The sequence below is a fragment of the Dendrobates tinctorius genome, unplaced genomic scaffold (assembly GCF_039654945.1).
Source record: "Dendrobates tinctorius isolate UK_male_01 unplaced genomic scaffold, ASM3965494v1 ptg000070l, whole genome shotgun sequence".
Taxonomy (NCBI): Eukaryota; Metazoa; Chordata; class Amphibia; order Anura; family Dendrobatidae; genus Dendrobates; species Dendrobates tinctorius.
Genome location: NW_027361738.1, coordinates 97532546 through 97550247, shown reverse-complemented (window position 1 = coordinate 97550247; position 17702 = coordinate 97532546). Strand labels below are relative to the sequence as shown.

The following is a 17702-nucleotide window of genomic DNA, read 5'->3' as shown; positions in this document are numbered from 1 at the left end:
GATTTGTTGCCGATTCCTCCCAGTGTGAACACGGCCTTAGTACTGACGTGTTTTCCATAGTAGCTGATGTAAAAGCGCAGGGGAAATCCGCACAAAATCTGCAGGTAAAACGCGGGTCATTTTAGCTGCGGATTTAGCAAAATCCACACGGAAAAATCTGCAGCCAAATCCGCAGCGTGTGCACATAGCCTTAGACTGAGGCCACGGCCTCCGCGAGTCCACCCCACTATCCGCCTGTGCAGCATCAGAATTTAATGGCAGATTTGGCCGCTGATTTGCTGCAGATTTAACCCTATGTAGTGCGTAGGCTGAAATCTGCAGGGAAAATGCACGACTTTTATAGAAAAGGAAACGACCTTGAAATGTTTCCATCTAGAACCCGAAGACGAGCGAATAAGAAATAAAAGAGAAGATGCAGTAAGCTCGCGGCTGCGATGATATTTTTGGCTCTTTTGTAGGAATAAAATGACAGTTTTCAGCACATCTCCATGTAGCAGAGCTCATTATGTTACACGGCAGTGAGTGATGCGGGGTCCAGCAGATGCACCTGACAGATGTAGCAGAGGTCACAGACCTGTGATGGGCTTATCAGATGTAGCAGAGTTGGGGATGTAGCTAAGTGAAGTTTGTAACAAAGGTTCATGAGTTAATTTTGTAAATGTAGCAGAGCTGAGGTCATTAATGTAGCAGAACTTTCATTTTCAGAGGTAGACATGGCTGTGTAGGTAAGATCTAGCAGAGCTGAGGATGTCAGATGTAATGAGCTGCGTTTGTAAGATGCTGCAGAAGGATGTCAGTGATTGTGAGATGTAGCAGAGTTGAGTTTGTTGATTACAGAATGGCTGGGTTTGCTGGATGCAGCAGAGTTATGTTGTCAGATATGGCAGAGCTGAGACTGTTAGATGCAAATTTGTCAAGTGTAGCAGAGACGAATATGTGAGATGTAGAAGAGGTGAGGTTGTAAAATCTAGTAGGTGGGATCTACGCAGCGCAGCAGAGCTGGGTTTGTTAAATGTTAACACAACCTTGGAGACTATGTAAGATATAGTAAAGTTGAGTTTGTAATTTGCTGCAGGCGGCTTATGGCAGAGCGGCGCTTCTCAGATGTAGTAGAGCTGAGGATGTTGTGTGTAATAAAGCAAGGTTTGTCAGCTTTAAAAGATTAGTGAAATGTAATAAAGGTTGATCAATGCAGTACAGTAGAGCTGGATTTGTCATAGAGTGCGAGTCTGAGGTTATCATATGTATTAAGTGTAGGTTTCTCAATAAAACATTGAAGAGTCTGTAAGATGTAGCAGAGACAAGATGGTGACAATTTGTTGGCGTGGACAGGTTTGTTAAAGGCTGTATTGATAGACTTGTCAGATATAGCAGAGCCAAGGTTGTCAGATGTTTAGAGCTGGGTATGTCAGATGCTTTCTCTGTAAATGCAGCAGAGCTGTAGTTGGGGAAAAGCATCAGATCTGTCTGTAAAGATGCTCAGAACTGAGTTTGTTATTTGCATCCTTGTCGGATGTAGCAGACCTGAGGCTGTCAGATGCTGCAGAGCTTGGTTTGTTATATGTCGGATGTAGCAGAGCTGAGGCTGTCAGGTGCTGCAGAGCTGGGTTTGTTATATGTCGGATGTAGCAGAGCTGAGGCTGTCAGGTGCTGCAGAGCTGGGTTTGTTATATGTTGGATGTAACAGAGCTGAGGCTGTCAGGTGCTGCAGAGCTGGGTTTGTTATTTGTCGGATGTAGCAGAGCTGAGGCTGTCAGATGCTGCAGAGCTGGGTTTGTTATATGTCGGATGTAGCAGAGCTGAGGCTGTCAGATGCTGTAGTGCTGGGTTTGTTATTTGTCGGATGTAGCAGAGCTGAGGCTGTCAGATGCTCAGAGCTGGGTTTGTTATATGTCGGATGTAGCAGAGCTGAGGCTGTCAGGTGCTGCAGAGCTGGGTTTGTTATATGTTGGATGTAGCAGAGCTGAGGCTGTCAGGTGCTGCAGAGCTGGGTTTGTTATTTGTCGGATGTAGCAGAGCTGAGGCTGTCAGATGCTCAGAGCTGGGTTTGTTATATGTCGGATGTGGCAGAGCTGAGGCTGTCAGATGCTCAGAGCTGGGTTTGTTATTTGTCGGATGTAGCAGAGCTGAGGCTGTCAGATGCTCAGAGCTGGGTTTGTTATATGTCAGATGTAGCAGAGCTGAGGCTGTCAGAGGCTGCAGAGCTGGGTTTGTTATATGTCGGATGTAGCAGAGCTGAGGCTGTCAGAGGCTGCAGAGCTGGGTTTGTTATATGTCAGATGTAGCAGAGCTGAGGCTGTCAGATGCTCAGAGCTGGGTTTGTTATATGTCAGATGTAGCAGAGCTGAGGCTGTCAGTCAGATGCTGCAGAGCTGGGTTTGTTATTTGTCAGATGCTGTAGCGCTGGGTTTGTTATATGTCAGATGTAGCAGAGCTGAGGCTGTCAGAGGCTGCAGAGCTGGGTTTGTTATATGTCGGATGTAGCAGAGCTGAGGCTGTCAGAGGCTGCAGAGCTGGGTTTGTTATATGTCAGATGTAGCAGAGCTGAGGCTGTCAGATGCTCAGAGCTGGGTTTGTTATATGTCAGATGTAGCAGGGCTGAGGCTGTCAGTCAGATGCTGCAGAGCTGGGTTTGTTATTTGTCAGATGCTGCAGAGCTGGGTTTGTTATATGTCAGATGTAGCAGACTGAGGCTGTCAGAGGCTGCAGAGCTGGGTTTGTTATATGTCGGATGTAGCAGAGCTGAGGCTGTCAGTCAGATGCTGCAGAGCTGGGTTTGTTATTTGTCAGGTGCTGCAGAGCTGGGTTTGTTACATGTCGGATGTAGCAGAGCTGAGGCTGTCAGAGGCTGCAGAGCTGGGTTTGTTACATGTCGGATGTAGCAGAGCTGAGGCTGTCAGTCAGATGCTGCAGAGCTGGGTTTGTTATATGTCGGATGTAGCAGAGCTGGGTAGCAGCATTGACCATGTGGTGACATCTCCACCTCCCTGTCACGCTGCCGCCGCTTCTCTCCTCTCTGCAGGCGCCGCCTTCTGATGCCGGCCCTTCCCTCGCAGGCAGCTGATTGGCTGCTCCCGGCCCGGGGACGGTTTCTTGGCCCGGGGTGACTTTCTTAATGACCGCGCAGAGTGATGGGCAGGAGAGGAGCCGCTCAGTGTGTGATCGGCGGCGGCGGCTCCGCTCAGTGTGTGATCGGCGGCGGCGGTGGATCGTGCACTCCCTGCACTGGGCGAGGTCTCTCTGGCTCTCTGAGGATTGCACCTGCTCTGCACATTGGGGACATATCGCATCGAGTCGGCAGAAGTTTGGAGAGGGGCCCCTGCCTGATGACGGGCCCCTGCCTGATGACGGGCTCCTGCCTGATGACGGGCTCCTTCCTGCTGCTCCTCAGCCTCGTTTCCCCTGTAAGTGGCAGCCGCTGCAGAACTTCTTCATTGCAATCTGAAAAGTTCCTGTTCTCCCCAGTTGTGCCGTGCCGGCGGATATGTAGCAGAGCTGAGGTTGTCTCCATGTTTGGTGCGTGAGATGTAGCAGTGCTGAGGGGCTCCGTGTTTGCAGGGGGTTTGTCACGGTGTAGAGTGCTGAACTGTGGTGTGAGATGTAGCAGTGCGGAGTTTGTTATTTGCAGCAGGGCTGCAGGATGGTCTCAACATGTGTCCAGATGAGTTTGTCCATATGTAGCAGAGCTGAGTGTTCGGATTACACTGGGTTGACTTTTTGAAGATGTAGCAGAGCTAAAATAGTTGTGTGTTTTCTCAGACGTGGCACAGCGGAGCCCGACCTCTGCAGAGAACAATGTAGCAGAGGCGAGTGTGTTAAGATGTAGCGGATCTGGGTTGTCAATGTTACGTTGGGATGAGTTTGTCAAGATGCAGCAGAGCTGAGGTTTATTCCACTTTAGGAGAGGCAGAATAGCAGCGCTGTGAGATGGTGCAGGACACAGTCGGCTCTGCTACATGTCCCACATTCCCTGCGGCAGAGGTCTCCAGGGATGGAGGCTGCTCTGGATCTCCTGGGGAAGAACTACAAAGCTCAGCCAGTGCATGTGGTCAGCTGCAGGTTGTGATTGTTGGTGGTTTCCTGGTGTCCTGTGTTGGCATCTGCTGAGATCCCTGCGGACATCGCGCGGTTTTCCTGGTGCTAGATGTGTTGGCACCTTCCCTGCTCCTTCTGCTACTTACAGAGTTACATTATGTTCACACATTGCGTTTTTTTCAGCGTTTTTTTTGCAATGTTTTTTAATGCAAAGTTTCAGCTGCGTTTTTCCAGCCCCAGCAAAGGTCGCTTCTCTCAGCGATTCTTCACCCACAGGAAGCAATGAGAGCAAAAACGCAGGAAAAGGCGCAGGGATCGGGGTTTGCTGTGTTTGTGGTGCAAAAATCTAATAAATCAGGCTTTTTTGGGGGGACACAAACCTTTATCAGCACAAAAGACAACAAAACCGCAGCAAAAAACACAGAAAACCTGATTTTTATCAGGAAAAACGCAACGTGTGAACAGAGCCTTAGTGTAGCGTTTCTTGTCTCCGCTCCTCTTGGTGCTGCCCAGTGTCTGTGTTGGCATTACAGCCTGGCACCTTCCTCCTTGTAGTGTTGGTGGAGGTAGATGCCCCCTGGGTGCTCGGGCATTATTACCCCCCACTGTGGGTGCCCACCCATGTGACTATGGCCCCGCAGCCTGGCACCTTCCTCGCTGCCCCCTTCTCTGCCCTCCGCCTCAGGCACAGGCAGGTTGGTAATAGATTGCAGCCTGGCCCCTTCCCAGGATTTCCACCTCTCCTCTTCCCTTTTCTCAGCAGCATTGTTACTAATGACTTTTCTCTACATTGTATCACTGCTCTGGAAATATGCTCATCCTGATCCTCCTGATTCATGAGTTTCTGTCCAGAACTTCAGTGACGCAGCACAGAGGATTTCAGTTTTGGCACCGGAGGATGGAGCATTGCAGGGTCTGGTGGGCTTCTTTGGGTGGTCCGGGCTCGGTGTACAGCCTGTTGGCGGTTTATCTGCGGTTTATCTGCGGTGCCGCAGGGATGGAGGGAGCCCGCTAGATAAGGAGGCCGCGGCACAAACACTTGGTGTCGATAGTGGCAGGTCAGGGGTTAATGCTTCACTTAAAGGGCTTGTCCACCCTGGATCAATACTGACATTGGGGAAGTCACTGGATCCTGGACAGCCGCGATCTAGTCACAGATTTCTGGATCCTAATTAGGACGCGTATTTTATTTGCCCTGAGAGGTCGCAGCAAAAGGCAAAGCTTGTCAGGCCAGGCTGTAATACCACACACAACCTACGGGGACCTGGTGGCGCTGTTTGTGGCAGATAGAGGCCATGACTCCATAATCATGGACATAAAAACACAATAACGCCGCAGTCACCAAATCAGACTACAATAGTAAATATGTAGAGCCCTACCAGGACCTTCCACCCCAATGATCACCATAGAACTACACCTCCCAGCAATACTTGTTATGGGACTAGAGCCCTACCAGGACCTTCCACCCCAATGATCACCATAGAACTACACCTCCCAGCAATACTTGTTATGGGACTAGAGCCCTACTAGGACCTTCCACCCCAATGATCACCATAGAACTACACCTCCCAGCAATACTTGTTATGGGACTAGAGCCCTACCAGGACCTTCCACCCCAATGATCACCATAGAACTACACCTCCCAGCAACACTTGTTATGGGACTAGAGCCCTACCAGGACCTTCCACCCCAATGATCACCATAGAACTACACCTCCCAGCAATACTTGTTATGGGACTAGAGCCCTACCAGGACCTTCCACCCCAATGATCACCATAGAACTACACCTCCCAGCAACACTTGTTATGGGACTAGAGCCCTACCAGGACCTTCCACCCCAATGATCACCATAGAACTACACCTCCCAGCAACACTTGTTATGGGACTAGAGCCCTACCAGGACCTTCCACCCCAATGATCACCATAGAACTACACCTCCCAGCAACACTTGTTATGGGACTAGAGCCCTACCAGGACCTTCCACCCCAATGATCACCATAGAACTACACCTCCCAGCAATACTTGTTATGGGACTAGAGCCCTACCAGGACCTTCCACCCCAATGATCACCATAGAACTACACCTCCCAGCAATACTTGTTATGGGACTAGAGCCCTACCAGGACCTTCCACCCCAATGATCACCATAGAACTACACCTCCCAGCAACACTTGTTATGGGACTAGAGCCCTACTAGGACCTTCCACCCCAATGATCACCATAGAACTACACCTCCCAGCAACACTTGTTATGGGACTAGAGCCCTACTAGGACCTTCCACCCCAATGATCACCATAGAACTACACTTCTCAGCAATACTTGTTATGGGACTAGAGCCCTACTAGGACCTTCCACCCCAATGATCACCATAGAACTACACCTCCCAGCAACACTTGTTATGGGACTAGAGCCCTACTAGGACCTTCCACCCCAATGATCACCATAGAACTACACCTCCCAGCAATACTTGTTATGGGACTAGAGCCCTACTAGGACCTTCCACCCCAATGATCACCATAGAACTACACCTCCCAGCAACACTTGTTATGGGACTAGAGCCCTACTAGGACCTTCCACCCCAATGATCACCATAGAACTACACCTCCCAGCAATACTTGTTATGGGACTAGAGCCCTAGTAGGACCTTCCACCCCAATGATCACCATAGAACTACACCTCCCAGCAATACTTGTTATGGGACTAGAGCCCTACTAGGACCTTCCACCCCAATGATCACCATAGAACTACACCTCCCAGCAATACTTGTTATGGGACTAGAGCCCTACTAGGACCTTCCACCCCAATGATCACCATAGAACTACACCTCCCAGCAACACTTGTTATGGGACTAGAGCCCTACTAGGACCTTCCACCCCAATGATCACCATAGAACTACACCTCCCAGCAATACTTGTTATGGGACTAGAGCCCTACTAGGACCTTCCACCCCAATGATCACCATAGAACTACACCTCCCAGCAACACTTGTTATGGGACTAGAGCCCTACTAGGACCTTCCACCCCAATGATCACCATAGAACTACACCTCCCAGCAATACTTGTTATGGGACTAGAGCCCTAGTAGGACCTTCCACCCCAATGATCACCATAGAACTACACCTCCCAGCAATACTTGTTATGGGACTAGAGCCCTACTAGGACCTTCCACCCCAATGATCACCATAGAACTACACCTCCCAGCAATACTTGTTATGGGACTAGAGCCCTAGTAGGACCTTCCACCCCAATGATCACCATAGAACTACACTTCTCAGCAATTGGTGCAACCTGTGTGCACAGGGGCCAAAGAGGTTGGGGGTCCCTTCTACCTGCAAAGTAAATGTGCATTATGAGTTATTGGACAGCACAGGGGCCATATACTGCTTTTGCCCCGGGGTCTCCTCTGTCTGTGTCCGTCCCTTCACCCAGTGTAGTGGTGACAAGTAGTAGTCGCTGACTTTTCCCTACCTGTTATATAGTTGAAGATTTTTTATTACGGGGAGAAGATAAAACTTCAAGACAAATGTTAAAAGTTACTTAACATTGAGAGTATAGTCAAGGTCGCTCTCATAAACCTGGGTGCCAAGACTTTTATAGGTTTCTACAGCTGGAGCTGAAGATTTATAGTCCACAGAAGTCGTCTGTAAACTGCGACTCTCTGGCTCCTGTGCGACTACAACTCCCAGAATGCCAAACCAGGTGGTCTTTTCCCTACGGTCCTCATGGGCTTACTGGAGGGTCCGCTGGTGGAACAACATGCTCGGATGTCACCAGTGCTACCATGACATGAGAATTGGTTATTGCGATACAGGGGAGATGATGATTTCCAGAATTAAACAAATGGATTTGATTCATTATTACATTTGTGCCTATTTTTTGTGGAGTTTTTGGTGTTTTTCGCCTGTTTTTCATTTGCGTCTTATTATTCTTTTAATTTGCATTTCTTTTATATATTCACCTGTTGTTTTTGTTTTATTTTCATAATTACGCTCGAGGTTGGGGGTCTCCAGAGGTTTTCGTTTTATTCATCAATTTTTGCAAAAGTTGCAGAACTTTTCCACAAATGTTCTCCAGTCCTCTCTTGGGTGATTTTTACATTTTTCTGAATCTTATTTTTTTTTTTTTTTTTGCATAAACTTTGAGATATTTTATTGGATTACTCGAATTGTTGTGCTAAAGAAATGATGAAAAAAGGTCAAAGAAAAAAAATTATTTTTGATTTGGCGCGAAGTTCATGACTCACGTGCGCCATTTTGCAGAATTAGGCACAAAACGTTACCAAATTGCACAGGGCAAGAAAAAAAAAAAAAAAAAAGAAACAGCAGATTCAGACCCTGTGTTCTGTCAGCTGTAAGTAGCCTGCTTGTTGATGGTTTCCAGCTTTAAAAAGGTGTATTTTCACATGCCACAGCAATGTGCTTGCTGCTGAAGATAAGCCGTGCTACCAATAGTTTTTGGCTATTAGAAAGTTGGTAGAAAAGGGGAACTCTCCCTCCATACCCACTGGGATGCTTTGTGCTGGGTTCAGACTTTGGGTTCCTTACATTATGTAGGACAGTTTATATTCCGACATGTCAGTAGCTCCTTTGGATGGAGTTGTCCTTCAAGTGGATGTCTCAGATAAGAAAAGGTTAATGTCAAACAGGAATTAAGTGGAGGAGAAGTGTCAGCTAAATCCAGGTGACCCGTGGTACCGCTGACACGTTAGGTGAGCGGAGGGTGGAGCGCTGCTCCGGAGTTTACAAGCTGTAAACTGTAATATTTAATGGTTATTACGACACCTGGAGAAATGTTCGGCTCGTACTCTGGGGCCATGGCGGAAGGAGTGACCGCCGTCCATCATGGAGGGTCGTGGTGACGAGGTCGTCCCTCCACCCTGGAGTGTTTCCTCCTAGAATTAGTTTATTATGGTCCTTCAGGTACTCCAGGTGTGAACTATCCCCTACCGATTCCCAAAATGACGGCCAAGGCTCTGTTCACACGTCCATGAATCACCTGTTAGAACGGATCCAGCAGCAATCCGTGGGCAAAAAAAAGTTCTGCAGACGTAACTTTTTTGTCCGTTTATTAAAAAAAACAAAAAATTATTCCAACTGGATCCGTTTTTTTGTTTTTTTTTTAACGATGAGGTCTATGGACCCGTGAATTAACCGTCCGTTTTCTTCCATCTGAAGCTGATCCAGTAATCAAAAAACGGATCCTCTATGAATGAAAGGTAAACGGATGGCAAATTACCGGATCCGTTGTTTGTAGACTTCAATGCTAACAATAACGGATCCAGCTGAAATCAGGAGAAGAAAACCTTGTGTGTGCAGAACTTTATCGCCGACGGATGGCAGCTGGATCCAATCTTACGGATGAGTTCTGGACATACCTAGTGCAGGGTTCCCCAACTCCAGTCCTCAAGGCGCACCATCGGGTCATGTTTTCAGGATTCCCTTTGTATTGCTCAGGTGAAGCAATTATCATGTGAGCAATACAAAGGAAATCCTGAAAACATGACCCGTTGGTGCGCCTTGAGGACTGGAGTTGGGGAACCCTGACCCTGTGGTTCTGGGAAGGACGCTCAGCGCCACAATAGAAGATAAACCCTCTGTACATCGCTTCAGAGCGGCATGAAGGCCAAAATGGTTGATGCCCCTAGCTCCCCATTAAGGACCCCAAAGGCAAAATGTGCATGTACTCCTCACAGTGCACTTGATGGTGCCAGGTCCATACACCAATGCTTGTAAAAGCAGATGACTTAATTTTTCTAACCCCCTTTGATTAGTAACAGAAGGAGGAACGCCTGAGTAATCGAGACGTACAGTCCAGCCCTTAACTGAAAGGCAACCGTTGTGTCCGGTTCTACATCTTTCTGCCCTCCTGTCCCTGACACCTTGCTGTAAGTCCCTGGCCGTCTCTTGTATCACTGCAGACAATCGGTAGCATAAGTGTCTCTCCCGGACTCGTAGACCCCACTGTGCCGATACTTTGAGACACCCCCTTCCTACACATGGACTGGGAATTACATCTGAGGCCTGTTTTACACATCAGTTTTTTGCCATCAGTCACAAGCCGTCATTTTTTGAAAAAAAAAAAAACGGATTCCGCGACTGATGCTGCTGGATCTGTTTTTTTTCTCATAGACTTGTATTAGCGACGGATTGCGACTGATGGCCGCACTCTTCATCTGTCGTACGACGGATCCGTCGGGAAATCTTTGTCCGTCGGCCGGCCGTCGTTGGCTATAATGGGAGCCTATGGGCGCAGGATCCGTCGCTGTCCGACAAATGACGGAATCCAGCAACGTATTCCGGTTTTTAAAACTGAACATGCCCGGAACAATTTTTATTCCTTTAATTTAACCCCTACAGCTGGCACCTAAAATTCTCTCTCTCTCTCGAACGAATTCTCTTCCTTTAAAATTCCTACAACTGCTGCTTTGACGGATCCGGTGCATCAGTTTTTTACAGTCGGCGCAGGATCCGTTTTTGGCGCACTTTGACGGATTCCGACTGATTCTAAAAAACTGATGTGTGAAAGAGGTCTTAGTGACATCACATTGTGTGGCCCTTTGGTTTGTTACAGTGTGTCGGTGTGAGAATAAATATTTACAGTTGCTGGATGTTATGTTTTATGTTTTTCTTCCCTCTGGTAAATTAAACAGTAAAGTTACCATTGGGTGTTCTGGCAGAATCTGGTGACATTTCTATCATTCCATCCTCAGTGTATTCTGGTTAGAATGGCCGAGACAAAACGGTTAGAAAATGGTTCGATTTGTAAAGGCCTGGGGCCCAGATCGCTCTCATCCCAGCCCTCCATTGTGGGATTAGATAAGAGGCATCGTGTATATTTCTCCACATTTATTTCCCTTATTAATATCCTGAATTTAGAACTTTTTGGATGTTCTTTCTTAATTTTTCATATAGAACCTTTACCCCTCATTCTCCTGAAAGGCCTATAACTTGTCCAAGCGGAAGATGGCTGCCTGTCGTATCCCAAACCTCTAATGTCTCCCGCCAGCCAAGTGCCCACCTGCAATAACAAGATGGTCCTCACAAGCACGGAGATGTTCCCGCTCAGCCCCATACTGGGAGACCCTATGATTTACCTCACGTACAAAACTGTCCCCATCATATTATACACAGCGGGTGAAAGGATGATAATACTGTCCTACAATATCTGCAGCGTGTGATCTCTGGAGCCATATGTGACTGTACAGCCACTTACCCTCAGGTAGTATTCAAACCGGCCTCTGGATGGTGATAGAGTGCACAAAGAAAAAAACCTGGGAACATTTAGAGAGCATTTTCCTTTAAATACAAAATGTGCTGTAAGAATGAAAGGAATATAACTACTATAATACTGCCTCTATATACAAGACTATACAGTAACTACTATAATACTGCCCCCTATGTACAAGAATATAACTACTATAATACTGCCCCTATGTACAAGAATATAACTACTATAATACTGCCCCCTATGTACAAGAATATAACTACTATAATACTGCTCCTATGTACAAGAATATAACTACTATAATACTGCCCCTATGTACAAGAATATAACTATTATAATACTGCCCCTATGTACAAGAATATAACTACTATAATACTGCCCCTATGTACAAGAATATAACTACTATAATACTGCCCCCTATGTACAAGAATATAACTACTATAATACTGCCCCCTATGTACAAGAATATAACTACTATAATACTGCTCCTATGTACAAGAATATAACTACTATAATACTGCTCCTATGTACAAGAATATAACTACTATAATACTGCTCCTATGTACAAGAATATAACTACTATAATACTGCTCCTATGTACAAGAATATAACTATTATAATACTGCCCCTATGTACAAGAATATAACTACTATAATACTGCCCCCTATGTACAAGAATATAACTACTATAATACTGCCCACTATGTACAAGAATATAACTACTATTATACTGCTCCCTATGTACAAGAATATAACTACTGTAATACTGCCCCCTATGTACAAGAATATAACTACTGTAATACTGCCCCTATATACAAGAATATAACTACTATAATACTGCCCCTATATACAAGAATATAACTACTATAATACTGCTCCCTATGTACAAGTATAAAACTACTATAATACTGCTCCTATGTACAAGAATATAACTACTATAATACTGCCCCCTATGTACAAGAATATAACTACTATAATACTGCCCCTATGTACAAGTATATAACTACTATAATACTGCTCCTATGTACAAGAATATAACTACTATAATACTGCTCCTATGTACAAGAATATAACTACTATAATACTGCCCCTATGTACAAGAATATAACTACTATAATACTGCCCCCTATGTACAAGAATATAACTACTATAATACTGCTCCTATGTACAAGAATATAACTACTATAATACTGCCCCTATGTACAAGAATATAACTACTATAATACTGCCCCCTATGTACAAGAATATAACTACTATAATACTGCTCCTGTGTATAATGTTTTGGTGGATATATGATGCACTGCAGTAAATATTATTACTATTATTATGGTACGCGTTCTCCGGGTTGCGGTATTATTTATTCTTCCCTTCCCACAATCCTCCGCTCCCCTTTCATCTCTCTCTTTGTATAAACAGCTTATTTTTAGCCGGATTCCTTTACATTATGGTGATTGTTGTACACGTGGCTCTTTTTCCGTCCGGTTCCTGTCGCTCTTCTGCGCTTCCATTATCTGTAGTCGACCTCACAGAATATTTGCTGAGGCCTCGGCTGGCGGTGGAGCGTGTGACAGTCCTCACATTAGCGAGCACTTATCCCCCAGTATAAGGCTGTGTCTGCAGTGAATATTCCTCCTACTTTCTCCTGTTACATTGTAACAATCCTGATTCTTCTCTTTTATGTGCAGCTGTTTGTGGTAGAGTTTAGTTATGGCGCGGCGGTAATGCCGCCATATCATTACTTCCTCTATATATTACATTTAGGTTTCGGGGTGACATTTTTTTGGATTGATCTTTTCCCAGTTTTCCTGGAATCCCCTTGGTGATATTTATGATTTTCAGGTCCCCCCGTTCTTCTGTGTCGCTTGCATTTATAATGAGCGCTCATGGCGCGATCCTAATTACGCCACGCGGTTTGCGCACAGCACGATCATCTCGACTTCTCAGAAATAAAAATATTTTAGCTCTTCCTAAAGTAAAAAAAAATATAAATATAGCTTTAATGTACGGCGCCTCCCGCAGCTCATGACCTATATTCAGCTCATAGGATAGAGCGGCGGATGAACGGGATGGCAATGAAATCTAATAGTCAGTAGCCTGAGCATTGGCTGTCCATCATGCTTTACACTGCAGCTATGGATGCTCACATCGGATGCTCCTAGGACAGGCAGAAGGCCACCAAGGAGAGGATTTCCAGGAGAGCGAGTAGAGTCTAGTGTGTGTGGAAAAGCTGCTGAATGGGTCTTTATTCTGTATAGTGGATAAGAGTCAGTCATAAAAGTTTAGCTCCTGTACACACCACTAGGGGGAGCTCAGGAGCATCCTGAAGACAGATTGATACGAATAGGGAGTTCCATCTCTGTATATCATGGACCTTCAGCCCATTTATAGGGGAGCTTAGACCATTAGAGATGGGGATACTTTATGGAGCTGTTCTTTACACTGGATGACAGTCTTCTTAAGAGAACAGCCCCAATGCAAAAGTGTCTGCCAGCACCATGCACAACATTGCACAGGCGTGCTGCACCCATTCCCCCATCATACACTGGACATGACTTGTACCAGTTCTGCACTGGATACATGCTGCTTACGCACTGGACCTAAGGTGCACGTGTGCCACCGGCACCCTCACCCCAAGGAGCACATAGGTGCATAGCCAGGACACCTGCACCAATGACCTATAGGACACATGCTGCACACTTGACCAATAAAAGGAATCCATCTGCAGGTTTTTGCTTTGGAGTCTGAGAACAGCATGATGTAGGGGCTGAGAGCCTGATTCCAGCGATGTTTCACATGTTAATCTGTGTGTGGCTGTTTCAATATGATCAGTGTTTTATTAGCAGGAGATTATCCCTACAGGACTAGGTGTCCGGTGCCTCCTACTCCAATATTAATTAGCTGCTTTCTGCCTCACGAGCTCCCGATCTCCTCCATGATATGTGAGATAAGAGGTGAGGACATCTCTAGGGCCTTATTACAATACACACCAGGGAGTGCTGTCGCATTTCGGTCGGTCCCTGTCCTGAGTCCTTCTTCATGACGTGATGGACATCATGCTCCACAGTATGAAGGAAGGACCTTTGTCCTACAACCTGAGCTCGGTCAAAGTCCTAAACATTACACATGTGAAGGAACGCCAGCGCATTTCAGTCCGTGCCCGTCATGACGTTGGTGTCCTAATGGTGCAGTCATAGACCTAGGTGACCGCCTCGGCCTTACAGGTCTGGATATGGGCAAAGCCTACGGGAGAAATTTCAACGCATTTTGGTCTGCACCAACGCGGTAGATCGGTTCAGAGATTTGCATCACTTGATTGGCCGGTCGGGGCTGTGTACTCCAGGCTTCCTACCATTGCAGTGGCCGTACTCCACTGGGCTGGAGTCCTCCTTTACAAATGCAAAAATAAAGGAATTCCAACACATTTCGGCCATTAGTCACGGCTCAGTCTCCAGACTGGCAGCTGAGAGGAGTTTCCGGACGGCTCATCAGGCGGCAACGGACAAAACAAAGTCCTTTATTAAAGTTGTGATTGAGTCCGACGCATTTCAGTTCACATAGAGTTCTTCATAAAATGATTGGCCGGTCATTCCTGACGATCTGTACAGTCCACGTGACATGTCCTTCGCCCGTTCCATTCCTCTGGCGGTCTATTGCAGCAAACGCCGGAAGGAATTTGGACGCGTTTCAGTCTGTATTTATAGTGATGGGCAGGGCGTCGTGATGTAGCTTTTATAGCTGTGCCTGCTGGGCCAGTCTTCTCACACTGCTCGGGTTTAGGCCATGTTCACATGTTGCGTTTTTGCTGCGTGTTTTTTTCCCCCTGCTCCAAGATGCTGCAAAGAAAAAAAAAAAAAGTTTTGCTGCGTTTTTGTTGTAGTCTCTTTTTGCATGCTGATAAAGTTTAGTGCCCCACAAAAAGTCATGATGCAACTTCCTTAAGGTTTTTGCACCAAAAACGCAGCAAAAACTGACAGCTGCATGTGTCGCTGCGTTTTTGTGCACTGGACCCATTATTTCCTATGGATGAAAAACCGCTGGAAGGAGTGACATATTGCAGTTTGCTAAAACGCGGCAAATCAGTCAGAAAAATAAAACCATTAGATTTCTGCAGTCTCGCAGCCTTTGCTGGTGCTGTAAAACGCAGCTTAAAATTTTGCATAAAAAAGCGGCAAAAATGCAACGTGTGAACACGGCCTAAGTGTCCATGTGAGAAGATACAATGTGTCGGCTACTTCTCTTTTATTTCTGCTTTATCTTGCTGATTTTTGGTGCAAAACAATAGACACAATGCTCTTCAGCTGCTTCTCCTCTGAGCCCTGCAGTGTATAGTGCAAGTCACGTCTTAATACTCTAGTCACATCCAAAGCTGTATTCACCATCGTGATAGCTGCCAGTAAGGATCTGCAAGCAATACTTCTGTCTGCAGCTCGGACAGGCAGGTTCTATCCTTCCCACAACAGATATAGAAATGCAGACAATGAATCAGCAGGGGTCGCTTTGCATTACTGAATACATTCGGAAAAAAAAAAAAAAAAAAAAGGGCAGCTCTGGATGTGAATAGAGAATATTGCAATATAGTATGTAAGACCTGACTCGGTAACATTAGGGGGTGTCTAGTTTAGAAAATAATTGAAAAATATTCTTTTATTGAGAGACGTGTAATACTCCATTTCTCCTGCGGAGGCGCTGTGCGGAAATTGAACTCTTGAGTTTTTCTGTGGCGCTCATAATCATGAATTTATCAAATACAAACGGCTTACGGAATCTCTCACTTTATTTTTGGGGGCATTTTTTAAAGGAGACTGTTCTTTTGCTGGAGAAATTTCTGAAGAGTTTTTTTTCCTGAAGTTTTTCATCGGCTTCAAGTTTGGAGAAGCTCAAAAAACCCAAAGCGGATTTCCCATGGAAACGACTAGGAAGAGTTTTCCCGCAGTTTGTGGCGTGATCTTAAGCGACTGTGCACACAGGGGTTTTTTTTTTGCTGAGTGTTTGGAGCAGAACCTCCAAGTTTTCGAGGAGTTTTAAGATCTGGAAAATTTCAGCTTTGATTCTGTACCAAAAACTAAAAGTGCACGTCTCCTTAGATGAGGATTTCAGAGAGGACCTGCTCCAAAAAACTCATCAAAAACCTGTGTGAACAGAGGCTTCCCGTCAGCGCGCCCCACAGAATAAAGCGGATTGTTGGGGTGACATCGGCGGGATATTCTGCAGTCAGCATGCTCCAGCGTCGGTGGATGAATCGTGCCCCTTATATTGTAGCCCTCCATGCGCTCTGGCCGGGGCCTCCAACATTGTTCATCCTGATCTTCCTGGTTCATGAATGCAATGCCAGAACTGTGGTGAAGACTTAGGGGTAATGGAAATAAGGGGGAGATGTAAGGCCATATACTTGGGGTGGGGCCACAGGAAGCCCCCGTCGATGTGGTGGAATTTCGTAAAACCTCGTCTTGCCATTCAGAATCATTGGAAAGCCTTGTGACGACTCTTCTGGTCACAGCCAGCATTTGTGTAGGAAACCGATGTGCCGTTCAATAAATCTCATCCAGCAAAACTGTTTTAGAAAAGTTTTTTTTTTTTAAATTTAGCCGGACCCCATAGATCAATATTTGTTATTGTGGGTCCCCCAATGTGGTGAGTGTGTTGCTGGAGAACTTACTCTATGTCGGATCTACATAATGCACTTTAGTAGGGGGCTGCTGGACAATCTGGCCCATCTGTTGCTACTTTGTGGTCTTATTTAAAGGGACAGGAACCTTTAGCTGCATTGTCAATAAGGTGTAGCAGGGAACCTCGCACCGTGGGAAGAATTTACGAGTCTTTATGAAATCTGGAATATCAGAGATACTCAGCGCCGTGGGTCCGATTACTCTCCCCGCCTGTATCGTACCAGCAATCTTTTATATAAATAACACAATAGCAATTTAATTGCTTCTCGCTCTTATCAGATCACAAATCTGCCACCTAACGAGCCCATTAATTGTTATGTGCAGCGAAAGTGGCTCAGCGCCCGCCGGAATGTTTCCAGGACCTTCCATACGCGGTCTGTGAAATTTTAATGGGGTGCTACATTATAAAAGAAAAAACGGTCTCATACGCAAATGTATATAGTGAGCACGCCTATGTGTGCATCCATGTATGTAGGGAGCATGCCTATGTGTGCATCCATGTATGTAGGGAGCATGCCTATGTGTGCATCCATGTATGTAGGGAGCATGCCTATGTGTGCATCCATGTATGTAGTGAGCATGCCTATGTGTGCATCCATGTATGTAGTGAGCATGCCTATGTGTGCATCCATGTATGTAGTGAGCATGCCTATGTGTGCATCCATGTATGTAGTGAGCATGCCTATGTGTGCATCCATGTATCTAGTGAGCATGCCTATGTGTGCATCCATGTATCTAGTGAGCATGCCTATGTGTGCATCCATGTATCTAGTGAGCAT

General features: G+C 45.9%; 1 protein-coding gene across 2 annotated transcripts in view; it reads left to right on the top strand.

The window, feature by feature from the left end:
- Positions 1 to 3140: 3140 nt before the first annotated feature.
- Positions 3141 to 17702, top strand: part of VIPR1 (vasoactive intestinal peptide receptor 1) — a 236336-nt gene continuing 221774 nt past the window's right edge. For both annotated transcript variants that reach the window (XM_073582198.1, XM_073582197.1), the window contains exon 1: positions 3141 to 3404. In XM_073582198.1, coding sequence (XP_073438299.1) covers positions 3327 to 3404 — 78 coding nt within the window. In that variant the 5' untranslated portion in view covers positions 3141 to 3326. The remainder of the gene's footprint in view (positions 3405 to 17702) is intronic.